The sequence below is a fragment of the Ovis canadensis genome, chromosome 3 (assembly GCF_042477335.2).
Source record: "Ovis canadensis isolate MfBH-ARS-UI-01 breed Bighorn chromosome 3, ARS-UI_OviCan_v2, whole genome shotgun sequence".
In the NCBI taxonomy this organism is placed as follows: Eukaryota; Metazoa; Chordata; class Mammalia; order Artiodactyla; family Bovidae; genus Ovis; species Ovis canadensis.
Window position 1 is genome coordinate 178,631,562 of NC_091247.1, and position 17,955 is coordinate 178,649,516.

At 44.9% G+C, this 17,955-nt stretch overlaps 1 protein-coding gene across 2 annotated transcripts in view; it reads left to right on the forward strand.

The window, feature by feature from the left end:
• Nucleotides 1–17,955, forward strand: part of STAB2 (stabilin 2) — a 174,570-nt gene that overhangs the window by 36,638 nt on the left and 119,977 nt on the right. For both annotated transcript variants that reach the window (XM_069581064.1, XM_069581065.1), the window contains 7 exons: nt 3,910–4,035; nt 5,144–5,340; nt 7,155–7,288; nt 11,778–11,911; nt 13,474–13,556; nt 15,944–16,093; nt 17,578–17,721. In XM_069581064.1, the coding sequence (XP_069437165.1) occupies nt 3,910–4,035; nt 5,144–5,340; nt 7,155–7,288; nt 11,778–11,911; nt 13,474–13,556; nt 15,944–16,093; nt 17,578–17,721 (968 nt within the window). The remainder of the gene's footprint in view (nt 1–3,909; nt 4,036–5,143; nt 5,341–7,154; nt 7,289–11,777; nt 11,912–13,473; nt 13,557–15,943; nt 16,094–17,577; nt 17,722–17,955) is intronic.

The following is a 17,955-nucleotide window of genomic DNA, read 5'->3' on the forward strand; positions in this document are numbered from 1 at the left end:
TACACAATTGATCCCCTTGGGCTCAAGCAAGAGACAGAGGTCACAGGGTGATTGCAACAAGGGAAGTTTAATGTAAAGAATTAGTAATAGGAGAGTGGCTGTAAACACACAGATTAAACCACAGGGCTGATGGGGCCTAACAGAGAAGGCCACAGCCATTCCCAAGACTGGGTTCAAATCGTCTTGGAGAAGATGTGGTGGCAGCCCGCTTGATAGGGGAGAAGTTTGCTGATTTGCCAAACCAGCATGGGAGTGCAGTCACGCAGCAACATCTGCCAGGGCACCGACGAGCCAAGGCTGAAGGGCACGGAAACACTGAGGACACTGAGACCTGAGAATGTGGGGATGCTCTGGCTTAACACGGCAGAGGTTTATTTCTTACTCAGGTAGCAGTCCAATGTGGGTGTTCCTGGCTGATACCAGCTCCCACCACATGGTGTTTAGGGATCCAGAGCTTTCCACTGTGTGTGTCTGTCAGTCTATAGAACCTCAGAATGCTCTACTTTGAGCCACAGAAGGAGGGACAGAGTGTAGAGACAGATTTGCTTATAAAGTCTAGAATGATACATAGGATGCCCAATATTCCATCAATGTAAGCAAGTCATATAAGCCCACCTGGATGCAAAGGGGTGGGGGGTTGAAAATGTGACTCTGAAAAGGCAGCCCCTTCCCAGCCACAGTTTGACTTTATGGAAGAGGTGAGGGGATATTCTCTATAAATTTTTTAAATTTTAATGTTAACTGAAGGATAATTGCTTTACAATATTGTGTTGGTTTCTGCTGCACATCAGCATGCATCAGCCATAGGTGTACATATGTCCCTTCCCTCCTGAGCCTCCTTCCCCCCTCCCACCCCATCCCACCCCTCCAGGTTGTCACAGAGCACCAGGTTTGAGCTCCCTGCGTCATACAGCAAATTCCCACTGGCTGTCTATTTTACATACAGTAGTATGTCTGTCTCCATGCTGCTCTCTCCATGAGCTCCACCGCCTCCTTCCCCACCGTGTCCACAGGTCAGTTCTCTCTGACTGCATCTCCATTGCTGCCCTGCAGATAGGTTCATCAGTACCATCTTTCTAGATTCCATATATGTGCATTAATATATGATATTTGTTTTCCTCTTTCTCACTTCACTCTGTATAATAGGCTCTAGATTCATCCATCTCATTAGAACTGACTCAGATGCATTCCTTTTTATGGCTGAGTAATATCCCATTGTACATATGTACCACAGCTTCTTTATCTATCCATCTGTTGATAGATATCTAGGTTGCTTCCATGTCCTAGCTATTATAAATTAGAATACTTCCTAACACCATGCACAAAGATAAACTCAAAGTGGATTAAAGACCTAAATGTAAGATACTCTCTCTGAATTTTTGATTCAGCCAGCCAGTATCGGGAGACAAATGTGTACCTCACATTTGTGCACATCTTGAGAGTCATTACTTTGCCAACAAAGGTCTATAGTCATGTATGGATGTGAGAGTTGGACTATAAAGTTGAGCACCGAAGAATTGATGCTTTTGAACCGTGGTGATGGAGAAGATTCTCTTGAGAGCCCTTTGGACTACAAGGAGATCCAACCAGTCCATCCTAAAGGAAATCAGTCCTGAATATTCATTGGAAAGACTGATGCTGCAGCTGAAGCGCAAATACTTTGGCCACCTGATGCAAAGAAGTGACTCACTGGAAAAGACCCTGATGCTGGGAAAGATTGAAGACTGGAAGAGAAGGGGACAACAGAGGATGATATCGTTGGATGGCATCACTGGCTCAATGGACATGAGTTTGAGTAAACTCCAGGAGCTGGCGATGGACAGGGAGGCCTGGCGTGCTGCCATTCATGGGGTTGCAAAGAGTCAGACATGACTGAGCAACTGAACTGAGAGTCACACACTGACTACCCTTTGTTCCAACATCTTTCTGAGGGTGTCTGCATAGCGAGCAGCCTTGGAAGACATAAGACCTCCCTTGGGAGCAAATACAGGCACACTTACTGCCTGTTAATGGATTGCCTGTCAGCTCCAAATTCACCCTTCTTGCCTGCTCTGTGAATATAAAGTAGGCTTTGGAATATTTCTCATTTGCCTGCCAGCAAGATGTGAAACCTCACCAACAGAGGGCGCTAAAGGGACACCAAAGGAGGAACGGTGTTTTCTTGTCTTGTTTCTGGCTTAGCACACTGCTCAGCCCCGCACAGTTTCTCCAGCACTAAGCTTCCTGCGGGGATTAGGATGCTCTGCTATTTGATATCTGCATACCTTGTCTGGTGATCAACTCAGGCAGCAGCAGCATCAACCAGGAGTCCTGGGACAGTGAGGCTGGTGCCCCAGTTCAGGAGCAGGCGTGCTGTTCTGCACACCCTCCCCTCAGCCCCATCCACACCAGGGACCCCACAGGACTGGCCACCTGGAGAACTGACCACCCACCTTCATGCCACACAGCTGGCTCCTGAAGCCACCCCACCCCACTCACGCACAGGAGTGCACCATGCCTCCGAGAGCATGGGCTTCTCAGCTCCTACTTCCAGTAACATCCTGAGGTGAGCAGCCTGCCCAGGTGCCAAGGGAGCCCTAAGGCTTAGCACCTCCCTGTGGATGACCTTCCCTGGAGCCCCAGAGGGATGGAGTCCAATAAGTCTCACCGTCGGACACCTCAGCAACCTCTCCACTCTAGAAGTGACCAAGATCCTGTCCTTTTCAGTGACATCTGTGTCTCAGCTCTGGAGGGAGGAGGACTTGCTCTGATCTTAACCCAAGAGGAGTGATGGCTGTTTATTTTTTTCCCTTTATTCTTTCCAATTCTTTTTAACTCTCAGGGGCCATTTTAATCTGTTCATGAATCTTTACACTAAAACTTTCCCTGTTTAAATAATTGTGTGATTTCTATCTCTTACCCAGGCCCTAACTCAAACATTGCCTATTATTTAAAGATAAACAAACAAAACAGCATTTCACTTCCCTAAGTCAGGGCACGTCTTCTGTAATGACACCTGTTCAGGTCTCAGTCTGGCCCTCTTCCCATTGCCTGGTAGGAACTGGGGCTTGGAAGAACTGGTCCAAAAATACCGACCCTCTGGCTACTGCTCCTGATGTGAGTGATAAACTGTCCTTTATCTCTGACCCCGGCATGTCATATCTTCTAGCAGCATCCGTGTTACTGTGTCAGTCCAAATTGTTTACTTTGCAAGCTGGCTCCTTATGTCAGATTCTTTATCATTTTTAAAAGCCATCTAAGTACCATCTATTGATATAAAATACTATGCAGTCGTTAGAGATCAAAGTACATCCTTATATACCCCCATGCTGCTGCTGCTGCTGCTAAGTCGCTTCAGTCTTGTCCAACTCTCTGCGACCCCATAGAGGGCAGCCCACCAGGCTCCCTCATCCCTGGGATTCTCCAGGCAAGAACACTGGAGTGGGTTGCCATTTCCTTCTCCAATGCATGAAAGTGAAATGTGAAAGTGAAGTCACTCAGTTGTGTCTGACTCTTAGCGACCCCATGGACTGCAGCCCACCAGGCTCCTCCATCCATGGGATTTTCCAGGCAAGAGTGCTGGAGTGGGGTGCCATTGCCTTCTCCAAAATACTTCCATAATGTTAAATTAAAACTTAAGTTCTTAAATATTTTAACAGGATTCCATTTTGTTTAAAAAAAATATCTTATATGTAAATGTATTATATTGGTTTTTGCCATTTATTATTTTGAGAGTGGGGTAGGAGAATGAGACTAAGAAGACCGCTAATTTTTGCCTTACAAATTCGGTATTTTTTAAATTATTACAAGGAATCTGTGGTCACTTTTGTAATAATAGGAAATACTGTATTTGTTGAGTTGTGTGTGTTTGTTTTTTTTAAGAACTGGTTGTACTACTAATGCAATTACCTCAACAATCTTCCTTTCCAGCCATCCCGGAATGTGCAGCCTTGCTCTGCCCAGAAAATTCCAGATGTTCACCTTCTAGCAAAGAGGAAATGAAGCTAGAATGCAAATGCCTTCCCAATTACAAAGGCGATGGCAAATACTGCGAGCGTGAGTAGAACCTCCATCCTGCAGGTTTATTCATTAAGATGGTTAGATTCCTCATCAGAAAAAGCCTCACAGCCTTCTTAATATTAACACAATGAACACTTCTATTTCTCTCTGTGTAGTTGAATGGTATATATTAAAAGTTCTAGGCAAAATGCTCATCATGTGGTAGCTCTTCAATAAATGATCATTTCTCCTGTTATCAAAGTGTACCTATAGATTTTCAGGGCTTCCCTAGTGGCTCAGACAGTAAGTAATCTGCCTGCAATGCAGGATACCCAGGTTTGATCCCTTAAACATATATATGTTTTTGCTTTATATCACCTGAATCAGTGTTAAGATAGAATGTACTTTGATTGCCTCTTCCTTTCTCCCTTCTTTCCATACTCTTTCACTTCATGAGAGGTTGTAATTGGTTCTGAACATGCTATTGGAACCAGGCCATCTGTGTATAAATCCCAGATCTGCTTGTTGACTGACAACATGACCTTGGACAAATTCTTGAATCTGCCTGTGCCTCCATTTTCCTGTCTATGAAATGGGCATAATAGTGGTAACTACCCTAGAGGATTGTAAGGCTTAATTGAGTTCATATATGTCAAATGCTTAGAAAAGGGCCAGTACATATTATAAATTCTATAAATGTTAGTGCTTTCTTTCATGCCACTTTATATTTAAATCCACACATAGCATGGCATAATAATACATCATCACAGTACTGGTAGTTATCATTCCTGCAAGGCATATATAAATCTATCTGGTAGGTGGAGGTGATCCAGAAGATAAGATGAAATGTTTTTTACTCTCTCTTGAAACTGTTAGGTTGCCTGTGCAGCTTCCCTGGTGGCTCAGATGGTAAAGAGTCCACCTGCAATGCGGGAGACCTGGATTCAATCCCTGGGTTGGGAAGATACCCTGGAGAAGGGAACGGCTACCCACTCCTGTATTCTTGTCTGGAGAATTCCACGGACAGAGGAGCCTGGCAGGCTATACAGTCCATGGGGTTGCAAAGAGTCAGACACAACTGAGCGCCTTTCACTTTTCACTTGATTGATTTCCCCTCTCCTTCCCTGCATGTGGTAACCGCCTTGTTTGGTCATTGCTTCTCCAGCCATCAATCCATGCTCACAAAATATCTGCCACCCTCATGCTCGGTGCACCTACCTGGGACCAAATCAGCACAGGTGCACGTGTCAAGAAGGCTACCGCGGGGATGGCCACGTGTGCCTCCCGGTGGACCCCTGCCAGGTTAACTTCGGAAACTGCCCGACAGAGTCCACGGTGTGCAGATATAATGGGCCTGGACAGGTGAGCTAAGGGTGTCTGGAACTGATGCGAACAGGAGGAGGACCACCCGCCGAAGGTCAAACCGTGCCGGGGTGTAATTTGTCATCCGCGCCTCCCACTTCTCCCTTTCCCTGCTCAGGTTGGGCTTCCTCCCCAGCCAGAGCCCCATGTGCTTGGGGTCAACCTCAGTGAGCCCTAATCTACCCTCTGAACTTGCCCTTGCCCAGCTTTCTAGTCAAAACTTCACTGTCTCTTCTATCCCTGTCCTGTTTGATGACTGACAAAATACATACATATGACTCAAATTTGACTAAGAAATTCATCGTTAACTGTTACGTGAATATGTAATTGACTTTCGTCCGCAATCCTCCATTCTCTCTAAGGTCTTTTCAAAGTGACAGAGGACTCTGAGGACCAAAAAACTGTCCCAGAAAAGATAAATGCTGACAAAATGTTAGGCAGCATGGACAGATTTGTAGGGAGCAATGAAGATGCCCTGCAGTGAGCCATATGTTTTTCTCTAAATCACATCATGACCTTGCCAGGTAAAATCAGCCTGATCAGGAGACCTTTGCTGCAGAATCCAGATAAGAGAGACCTTTCCCCAGTATCTCATTTACCCACCAAATAGTGGGTGCCTACTGCAGCCATGTGATCTTCCCTAGTGGCTCAGAGGGTAAAGTGTCTTCCTGCAATGCGGGAGACCCGGGTTTGATCCCTGACTCAGGAAGATCCCCTGGAGAAGGAAATGGCGATCTACTCCAGTAGTCTTGCCTGGAAAATCCCATGGGCAGAGAAGCCTGGCAGGCTACAGTCCCTGGGGTCGCAAAGAGTCGGACACGACTGGGCGACTTCACTTCACGTACTGCAGCCATAATTGCATGTAAAGTGTCCAGTGGGGGAAATCCATCCGTGCAGGAGACTACAGCTGCCTGAGGAAAGGAAAGGCCTCAGTGCCTGACCAAAACCAGCCACAGGTTCCCAGCAGTCTCATTGCATGCCCTGGGGATGCTCCTAGAGTGCCCTGCAAAGAATCCACCGCATCCCATCTCTAAGAAAAAGAATATGTCTCGCAACATTTCTGCTATTGATTTCTGAGGCGGGTTGGCAAGAAATTCAAAGGGCTGAATTCCCATCTTCTACATGAGATCCCTTGTGGGAAAAGTTATGTTACATTGTGAATCAAGGCCCCGTACCTTGGGAGTGAGATTAAAAATATACCTTGTCCCTTTAAAAAATAAAGAAGAAGAAGTCCCCAGGCATATTTTCAAGTCTTAGAAGCATCGTTCACACAGAAACATTGTTCACATTCATTTTTCCAGAACAAGTCATTCCTCAACCTGGGCATAATTAATACTTTGAACCTGAGACCTCTTTGTTGTAAGGAGTGTCCTGTGCATTGCAGGATGGTTAGCAGCATCCCTGGCCTCTCATGACACTGGCCCCTTCTCCTGTTGTTACAATCGAAAATGTCTCCAAGCATCACCAAGGTCCCTTGGGTTGAGACTCCCAGTTGAACACCACTATTCTAGAGAAATAATACATCTGAATGTTGATCTCCACCATCTAAATCTAAAAGCAGGAAGTATGGCACCAGGGAGGCCCAGGGTTAGCAAACCAGGAAACTAAAAGGTGGATTACAAAGTATATGAATTTCCAAACAGATGAGAAAACATGATTTCCAATTTTAGATACACTGATGAATTTCAATTTCAGCCCATACTTTAGACCTACCCCAAGTCAGCTTGCATGCCAGGGTAAAGACAGGAATTTAAGAATGTCAGCCTAAGTGACTAATGAAAACCATTTTGTTCTTCTCTTCCCATCTGCTGAAGGCTTACTGCGAGTGTAAGCAACATTACCACAACTTTGTCCCTGGAGTGGGATGCAGTATGATCGATCTGTGTGAATCTAACAACCCCTGCCATACACATGCAGACTGCATCACCATCGCACCAGGCCAAACCAAGTAAGTCTTTTCAGTTCCACCACGGTCTTTCCAACAGGGGGAGGCGGTGGCCAGTCAATGCTGAAATGTCCTCGAAGGGCAGGAAGTGTGTCTTATTCAGCCTTGCATCCACCCCCACCCCCACATAGCACAATGCAAGGAGCATAGTAGAGGCTCAGTATGTCTTTGTATAATCGATGAATTGTTCAATAATCAATTTGCTTGATAGTGATCTTGACAACACCCTGAAATATTGACCTGATCTGAAAACATGGTGTAAAGTGGTCAGAGCATGGGAGAATGAAGCCATTGCCACTGGGAAAACGAATGTCCATTGCAATGACAGGGGTTTGACCTCTAATGCACATGTCCTCTATGAAACAGTGCTTGTCAGTGGCGCAAAACAAGGGGAAAGTGAAAACTGGGGAGTGTGAACATACGCAAGTGGTGTTTTCTGGACTCCAGGTTTCAAAAGAAGGGGTTTACCGTGAGTAAAAAATATTTGCATGAAAATGCTTGGGACAGGGGCAGTTCATCCGGTGGGAAGATGGTACTTGGAGTTTAAAGACCTGGATTGAAGCCTCCGCATTGGTGCCTGTCAGATTCAAGGCCTTGGGAACATGATGCGGTCTCTCTGGCTTCAGCTCCTCCATGTAGTGGTGATGTCTGCTTCAGACAGTTGTTGTGAAGATTCATGAGAGAATGTTCTGGAAACTCCTCTCCAGCTGTGTTCTGTTGTATCAGTGGGTGAACTAAGGCTGGAACCCAAGTCTTTTGTCTCCCAGGTAGAGGCTTGCATCTCGAGGCTACTTTTGGTTCTCATTGTCACCCCCATCTGCAAAGAGCCCATTCTGCTGTAGAGAGCTCAGAGCCACAGTAGACATAGGACAGTTTCTGCGCTTCTTCTAGCATACCTTTCATAGATGGGTCTTGAATGGGTGGATTTTTCCCAGATTTGATGGTCACTGTGTTCTTTCTGGGCAAGTAAATGGATCTGTACACTCTGTGGATGGAAGAGAAAGAGCATGGGTGTCAGAACCCCTGGGTTCAAACCCAGCTCTGCCACTTCCCTTAACCTTTCTAACTTGTTTCCTCTGTCACAAAAGGGGAAAACTTTAGCCTCCAAGCAGGGCTGTGATGAGGATTAAATAAGATTGCATTCACCCATCTCTGAGAGGAACCTGGTACACAGAAAGCTACATACACACATGCACACACAGACCCCTCCCAGACGCACACACAGGCACACACACATCCGCAGAGCACGCCCTCTGCTGAAACCAGGTTCTGGCAGTGACCGCAGCACTGGCCAGCTTACACATTTTGTACTATCCTCTGAGAAAACTTGAGCAGAACACTTTAAACATTTTCTTTCTTCCGTATTTGAGAAGATAAAATAGAAAAATGAAACTGGAACATCAGAATAATAGAAGTTGCATTAAAACTTGTGTCTAGAATGTCAGTGGAACTAATCATCAATGTTAGGGGTCTGTGTGTCACTAAAAAATCTCCTTGACTCCCCCCTCAAAAGAAAACTATCCTCAGCTGGGAAGTTGTTTTTGTCATTGTTTAGTCACTGAGTCATGTCTGACCCTTTTGTGACGCCATGGACAGTACCTACCAGGCTCCTCTGTCTATGGGATTTCCCAGGCAAGAATACTGGAGTGGGTTGCCATTTCCTTCTCCAGGGGATCTTCCCAACTCAGGGATTGAACCCACATCTCCTGCATGGCAGGTGGATTCTTTAGCCACCAGGGAACCTCAACAGGGACGAAGCCTAGGTTAAAGGCTGGCTGAGTGACATTGATAAAATATGGGGCCATCAGTAATTTAGTTCACCCAGAAGAGGGATTTGTTAGGTCTATGCCTTCTCGATGTGGCAATCAGTCTATGCAGAATATTCCCAATCCTGCTGCATTGGTCATAGATAGATGACCCATGCATTGTCTCTTCTGTCAATAGCCCTGATGTTGTTAGTAAACCCATTTCACAGATGAGCAAACTGGGGCCCAAAGATGTTAAGTAATCTTTATCATGTCGTCATCAATTATTTGTTTTCAGGCTCATTTCCAGCAACATGATGTTAAAAGAGCAAGATATCTGTTGTTATTATCTTTATAGCCCTCTCGCCTATCACAGTTTCTAGATTTCAGTAGGTACTTCGAAAGTAATTGGTTCAACAATGAGGCACTGTCCCAGGTGCAGGAATACAAGGAGAAGAAATAAGGTGGGATCCAGATTCTAGGAGAACTTCCAGCTAGCAGAGGGGGAAACACCTGATGAGGCCATTCTGGTAGGAATAGTCGTGGTAGAGGTACTGACGGGATGCTTCTGTGGGGAAGGTGTTGGGAGGTCAGGAAAGGCTGCCCAGAGCAGGTCACACCTGAGCTATGAAAATGGTCCTGGCAGGATACCCACTTAAGAAGAACAGAACAGTCTAGAAAAAAAAGCAAATTGTTGCTAGGATTTTGCATGAACAGCAAAAGGGAGACACAAGCAATATTCCCCTCTTTGAAGTCTTGAATGCCTGCTAAGCACTTAAACTATATCCCATAGATCAGAAGTCTCCAACCTGTCTGGCACCAGGGACCAGTTTCATGGAAGACAACTTTTCCATGCACTGGGGTGGTTTCAGGATGATTCAAGCACACTACACTTATTGTGCACTTTATTTCTATTATTATGACATCAACTCCACCTCAGATCATCAGGCATTTAGATTCTGGAAGCTGGGGACCCCTGCTGTAGACAAAAGGAGCCCCTGAGAGAATTAAGCACAGAGATGCCAGATTGCCCTTTAGGACAGACCACCCAGGGCTTGTGTGGAAGACTGACTTAATGGGAGGAAAACTCAGGTCAGAAAGACCAATTAGGGAGTCATTGCAGCAATCCAAGCAAGGGATTTGTTCAGAAACATGTTTCAGCAAACATTGAAGATATATATCTTAGTGCCATGGGACTGATTTAGAAACATAACTGGATTAGAAAGGGTCTAATTGTTCTTTGGAATTGTTCTACACATGAGTCATACCTGTGGTATGCTTGCTCACAGCACCCTTGCATCTCTCCTGTCTGAACTGTTCTTCCCCATCTCCTGTTTCTCACTTATCACCAAGATCCTGGTGAATGTCACCTTCCTAAGCACCTTGCCAATTTCAGCCAGCCGCCAACCAGTCTTTGCTAGGGAGCAGTGGTTTGCTAAAGCCAGGGCTTATTGAGTCCTGAGAGCCGATGATTAAATTCTCAGGAACTTGCTGGCTGGTTAGTGTCACACTAGTTTGAGATTGGCCAAGGTGGGAGTGTGAACCATGGAAACTGTCAAAGTCTGCAAATCAGAGCTATTTTTTCCCCTGGTGATTTGGGTGTTTAACATCTACCAGGACACCACTGCTAGTACATCTTTAATTCCATTTCTCTTTTGCAAGAAACTATTATAAAACTATCATATAAAATTCTGTGACTTTCCTTGTTTATGTATTTCTGTTTATTTTACAACTATTCATTAAACACATACTATGGGCCTAGGCTTGCACTGGATCTTGGGTTTATGAAAATGAATAAATACACACATTGCCCTTGTCCTCACTTTTTTCTCAGATCAGAAGGGGAAGTAGATCTTAATCAAATAACCCCTCAGATGAGGGTAAAATTGTAACTGGAACTGGTGCTGCAGAAAAGAGCCACCTGGTGCCATGAGCTTCATGGCACACTAAGGGGGATATGATGTACCAAGTGGGGGGGGGCAGGGAATAGAAAATCAAGGACGGCCTCCCTAGGAAGGGATGGTTGAGCAGAGATCTCAGAAAGGAAGAGGAGGGGGAGAATCTTTCGAGCAGGTCCACAGCTCTGACTCTTTACTTGAGGCCAGCTTCAGCAGCTTATTCTGATTCTGTGCTTCTGCAGTAGGGACCGAGACCCTATATTTATAGCAAGTCCTAATGGTTCTGGTGTACATGGGCTTTTGGTCATGTTGTTATTCAGTTGCTAAGTCATGTCCAACTCTTTGCAACCCCATGGGACTGCAGCATGCCAGGGGTTCTCTGGCCCTCACTATCTCCCTGAGTTTGCTCTTGCTCATGCTTGGAAAAAATATTGAAAACAAAGATATACAAAGAAATCTAGTGTAGCCAGCCAGGCTCCTCTGTCCATGGAATTCTCCAGGCAAGAATATTAGAGGGGGTTGCCATTCCCTTCTCCAGGGGATCTCCCCAACCCAGAGATCAAACCCAAGTCTCCTGCATTGCAGGCAGATTCTTTACCATCTGAGCCACCAGGGAAGCAATGTTTACATATACACACATAATTTATTAAATATCCATGTCTCGTGGGCTGCTCCATGTGAACCAGAACATTAGGAAGGCTCACCTGTGTTCATCCCACTCTTCCGGCCTTGTCTCTGTCCCACTCTGAGCATCATCTTCCCCTTCTGCACAGTGAGACGTTTGAACTGTATGATCTCAACATCCAATGACTTTGGGACCCTGAAAATATGTTTTCACCCTCTCTGTAGATGCACTTGTCGTAAAGGTTACATAGGCGATGGCTCAACCTGTTATGGAAACATCATGGAGCGACTCAGAGAATTAAACACCGAACCCAGAGGAAAATGGCAAGGAAGGCTGACCTCTTTCATCTCTCTCCTGGGTATGCAGGCATGGGTGCACATTTCCGCAGAAAAGGCAGCCTTCTGGTGGGCAAGGACATCTGAGACACACAATTACTCAGAAAGGGGTGTGCAGGGTAGGCAAGCCTCTTATCTAGCAGGATCAGCCCTTTCTAGGAAGGGCAAATGGAAGGAAATGGACAGGCAGATGTCCCAAGGAGACAGGAGTTAGTGCCAAGAGATCCAGTAGTGCAGCAGCTCAGGCAAAGGTCCTGGGGTCACCACTGAGTAATAGGTCTGCAACAGCAGTGAGATAGGCAGCTACAGACGTCAGGATGGATGCCATCCTCTTTCCCTTGACCTTATGGGTCCTCCAGATGGGAAACAATGTTGACAGGCAATACTGGCAGGCGGTATTCACGCTCTTCAGTGGAGGTGCTGTTTGAATGTGGGGCATAGTCTTGATGGCATGTGACCGACCGTCTCACTCATCACTGGGTGTTTAGCATCCTTTCCCACCCCCAAACACTAACAATCTAGAGTGACGCATTTTCCACCAGCCCCTGGACAAGGTGACAGCCAAAAACACCCTTCTGCATGTCCAAAGGCCCCCAAGAGGTCATTACCCCTCCCTCCCATAAGAATGAAATAGAGCCGATTACAGCATTAGACAAGATTTTCAACAAGACACAAATTTTGCTGATCAACAGAAAATGGGCTTGAGCAATCAACCAAATCCTTAAAATATCAGTCTCTAGAACTGACCAGTCAGCAAGCACAATTTCCCAGAAAGAGCACAGACAGAGAAGAAAGTGTTCTGCATGGATCGGGGCTGTGTTCTCAAGGCAAATCACGTGCATCCTACACAAACAGCTTGCTCTTTGCAAGACACCCCACAGGCAGTCTGGCATCACTGGTGGGCCTCTGGGATCTCCCTCCCTCCTCTCTGTGCTTGTAGAATATCAGCGAGAGCAGACAAAGAGGGCAGTGTACAGACCCTCAGGCAAAGCCCAGTCACCCTTCACCGGCCTGGTCTACAAGGTGCTAGGACACGTGGCCTCCTGTGTGAGAGCACAGAGCCCAGCCTGCTGTCCCAGCTCCCCAGGAGCATGGAAGCAGGACCAGCTATGAAATTGGCAGGGCCCAGTGCAAATGAAAAGACAGGGACTCTTTGTTCAGAAAGTATTGAGCATATCACAGTGGCAGCCACAAAGCGTTAAACCAAGCGTGAGGCTCTTCTGAGCTCTTCCATCTCCTGGATGAAACAAGAGCTACATCTTTACTCACTAAGATGGTGACAGCTCAAAAAGTCAGGCACAGGGACAGGAGGTGGCCAATGATTTTGTCACATGACCCTCACAGAGCTTCTCCTCCCAGGGTATCTTGGAGCCAAGACTGTGGCTGCAGGGAAAATCACACAGTTGTGACGAACATTTCACATTGTTAGCATCTCCCTTCCTTGAGGGCCTGCATAATACCAGTTAGAACAGAGAAACTCAGGAGTCAGAAGGTCTAAGTGGACAAGGGCCATTGCCTGATTTTACTCCTCATGTGCCACTGACCCATTTGCTGTTTTCTTTCTTTGTGTGTTTCGACTCCTAAGACAAAGTCTATGCCTGGCCACTGAGTAACCTGGGACCATTTACTGTGCTGTTGCCAACAGACAAGGGATTAAAAGGATTCAATGTAAGTATTTAAAATAACTTTATTTTATAAATAGGGGCTAAGGCAAAAAAAAAAAAAAACCTTAGTAGACAGTATCCTCTTTATCTAAAGTGGGAAACCTCCATTAAAATTCAACCTACTGATGACAAGGATGGCAATTTCTTTTGTAAACTTTTTGTAAAATATGACACCGTTAGGGATTGTATACAGATTAGGAGTGTACAACTCAATGAACCATCACAATATGTATGTCCATGTATCTAGCAAGACCATTTGTAGCTCCCTACAAGACTCCCCAGTGCCCTCTTCCAAACATTACCCCTCAAGGGTAATCCCTAAGGGTTCTCAACTGCGGTCACATGCTAAATAAGATTTGCATTATGCAAAACTGCTCACTCACCACAAGAAGAATTAAACTTATGTACCAGCTAGGTATTTGTTTCTTTAAAATGACCATAAATGGCAACAAGGATAGAGGAAACTAGAAGAGAAGTGGAGTCTTCAATGTGAGCAGCCGCTATCTCAGATAATGTCCACCAGTGGGAATGAAACCCACAGTACCTGGTGGAGGTGTCCCATTGTGATAGCATCAGTACCATAGTTAGATATGGTTTAATGTAGATAGTGAACACATTGATTTATATGGAATTGGTTTATCTTAATCCAAGATATTTTGTGATTGTAATGTGTGCTAAATTAAATCAACACCCAGAGAGTTTCAGACTCTCTCCTCCTAATATGCCACCGCCATTCATCTGCCCAAAATGAATATGTCATTAATCTTTGGAGAGGCACTCACATCTCCCCTGTGGGGTAGGCGAGCTAGTGGATGTGGAAGGTGCCTGGGCTAGACACTCTGCATGTGATCGCCAGTTTAATATAGGGGTTGAATTTACATAGGATTAAGAAAGGTCTCTGTTGAGTGATTGTTGATTATATAATATTGACAAAATGTCCATTTGGTCCGGTGGATTTAAAAATTCTTAATTTTTTTTTTGTATTTTTTTTTAATTTTTTTTGTTGTTTTTTATTTTTTAAATTTTAAAATCTTTAATTCTTACATGCATTCCCAAACATGAACCCCCCTCCCACCTCCCTCCCCATAACATCTTTCTGGGTCATCCCCATGCACCAGCCCCAAGCATGCTGCATCCTGCGTCAGACATAGACTGGCGATTCAATTCACATGATAGTATACATGTTAGAATGCCGTTCTCCCAAATCATCCCACCCTCTCCCTCTCCCTCTGAGTCCAAAAGTCCGTTATACACATCTGTGTCTCTTTCCCTGTCTTGCATACAGGGTCGTCATTGCCATCTTCCTAAATTCCATATATATGTGTTAGTATACTGTATTGGTGTTTTTCTTTCTGGCTTACTTCACTCTGTATAATCGGCTCCAGTTTCATCCATCTCATCAGAACTGATTCAAATCAATTCTTTTTAACGGCTGAGTAATACTCCATTGTGTATATGTACCACAGCTTTCTTATCCATTCATCTGCTGATGGACATCTAGGTTGTTTCCATGTCCTGGCTATTATAAACAGTGCTGCGATGAACATTGGGGTACATGTGTCTCTTTCAATTCTGGTTTCCTCGGTGTGTATGCCCAGCAGTGGGATTGCTGGGTCATAAGGTAGTTTTATTTGCAATTTTTTAAGGAATCTCCACACTGTTCTCCATAGTGGCTGTACTAGTTTGCATTCCCACCAACAGTGTAGGAGGGTTCCCTTTTCTCCACACCCTCTCCAGCATTTATTGCTTGCAGATTTTTGGATCGCAGCCATTCTGACTGGTGTGAAGTGGTACCTCATTGTGGTTTTGATTTGCATTTCTCTAATAATGAGTGATGTTGAGCATCTTTTCATGTGTTTGTTAGCCATCCGTATGTCTTCTTTGGAGAAATGTCTATTTAGTTCTTTGGCCCATTTTTTGATTGGGTCGTTTATTTTTCTGGAGTTGAGCTGCATAAGTTGCTTGTATATTTTTGAGATTAGTTGTTTAATTCAAAATCTCTATTTGTCCACTCTACCCGTGTTTTTAAACAACTTCAAATTTCATTCCCAACTGATTCCTGGGCTCAGGATGACTGATCCCTTGACTCTTGCCACTCACCTTGGTCCTTCTGGCCCCAGTGCTCCCCACTGGTTCCCTGCTAGAGCGTGCCCCAGAGTTTGAGAGCGTACCATGTATCACCTCCCACTCTCCAAATTTCTGCCCCCTTTACCACCTGGCCCAGGGGAGTTTAACTCTGGGAAGGTCATCTGTATTTGAAAGAGCCCAGACTCAAGTTGTACACTCACTTTGATGTTCTTGATGATGAAGGAGTCATAGCCCAAGTCCCAAACCTCATTTTTCTCGTCCAAACCGCCATAGAGATGGAAGGAATCGGCTTTCTTTTCTCAGGTAAAAGAGTTTTTGCTGGATAGCAATGCTGCTCAGTACTTTGTGAAGCTCCACATAATCGCTGGGCAGATGAGCACTGAGCAAATGAACAACACAGACACATTCTATACTTTGACGGGAAAGTCGGGAGAGATCTTCAGTGAAGATAAGGTAAGGGTCTCTCTGATCTTCACTCCCCGAACCAAAGTGTCCACTGAGTCGATCGCCACAGCAGGCTCTCTCTTGGTGTCCAGGGGTCATGAAAGGTTATGAAGAACTTCTTTCCTTGTTCCTCCTTTGTCACAGTACTTTACTACATAAGGCAAAAACGAAGAGCCAACGCTGGAAAGGGTCAAGTGCAGGGGATGGACTGTTAACAGAAATGGGACTGTACAGTGATTTTGCCCTGGTCTGAGTTAGTTTTCAAGGCAGGCAGCATTCGACTGCCAGCAGGAAGGAGAAAACTGACAGTAAACCCATTTCCTAGAAGCATCAGCACAAAGCCGGATCCGCACTCATCTTAGAAAAGGAAATGGATTGCTTGTTTTAGGTGGCCAAGTATCCACCCTCTCCAATTCAACATTCCATCTCTCCTAATGCTATTAATTCTGTTTTGTTTGTTTTAAAATAATTTTTTGTGACTTTACTGAGCTGAAGGGCACATGGTCAATCAACAGAGAGTCATGGTAGGGGATGGGGTTGGGGGTGGTTATGACCTATCTGGCTGCATTTCACCAAATATCAATAGTTGATAGATCACTGAGCACTTAGTACATGCAAGATACTGGAGTAAATCTCTATTTGTGATATTTAAGGCTCACAACAATCCCGTGAACATTTTTCCAATGGGAAAACTAAAAGGTCACACAGTAAGAGCCAAAGGCAGGATTCAAACTCAGGTCTGCCTGATCCCCAAATGTGAATCATTGTAACTTTTTTTTTTTTTTGGCTGCCCTGGGTTTTTGTTGCAGTGTGTGGGATCTTTGTCATGACACACAGAGTTTCCGTCATTGCAATGTGCAGATTTAGTTGCCCTGAAACATATGGGGTCTTAGTTCCCCAACCAGAGATCAAACTTGCACCCTTTGCATTAGACGGCTGATTCTTGACCGCTGGATCCCCAGGGAAGTCCCCCAAAGCCTGAGCCCTTAACCAGTATGTTGTATTGTGTGTATAAGGGTGGATGGATGGATGGATAGATGAGTGGATGTATGGATGAAGATGCGGTTTCCTTTCTCACAGGGACATGTGCTCATTCATTTACCTATTCATCCCGCACATATTTTTTATGGTGTGCCTCTTCTGTCCAAAACACCAAGGTAGGTAAGGAATGAGTTTACAATAAATTGAAGAGTTTGGGGTCCCTTTGTAGCTTGCCGTCTTTTGGGGGGAGACTATACAGTAATTCCTTATTCCCCATTTAGCAATCATTGATAGTCAGAAGTGATTTCGTGTGTTATCTCATTTGAGCTCAAGGGAAGACCTGTGGATTCAGTGTGGCAGAAACCATCATCCACGTTTTTAGGTTAGGGAACTTATCCAAGATCATACAGCCAATAAGTGACAGAACCCAAGGATTTAAGACTTCTTCTAATCCAGTGCTCGATTTTCAAGGACACACATTAATTTTGTTTTATTTTTCCTTGGTGTTTTAGGACAATCAGCTAAAGCTTAAACTCTATGAAGGCAAAAAGAAGGTAAAAATTATACAAGGGAACATACTTGCTTCCAACGGGCTCTTGCACATCCTCGACAGAGCCATGGACAAGGTGGTGCCCACATTTGAGAGCAATACTGAGGTGAGAATTTCAGGTAAAAGTGATGTCAAGTCAAATCCACCGTCCCTTGTTCCTTAGAGACTCATATTCATGAAGAAAATGCAAGCCAGCACTATGTGCTTGTATTTCTGTTTTTAGTAGAATTCTGACACTGAGAAAGAGAAAGGCATTGACTGAAGTGACTTAGCAGCAGCAGCAGCAGCAGCAGGTGTAGGAAAGAGGTTGATTGTGTGATCTTTTTCATAGACACACCTG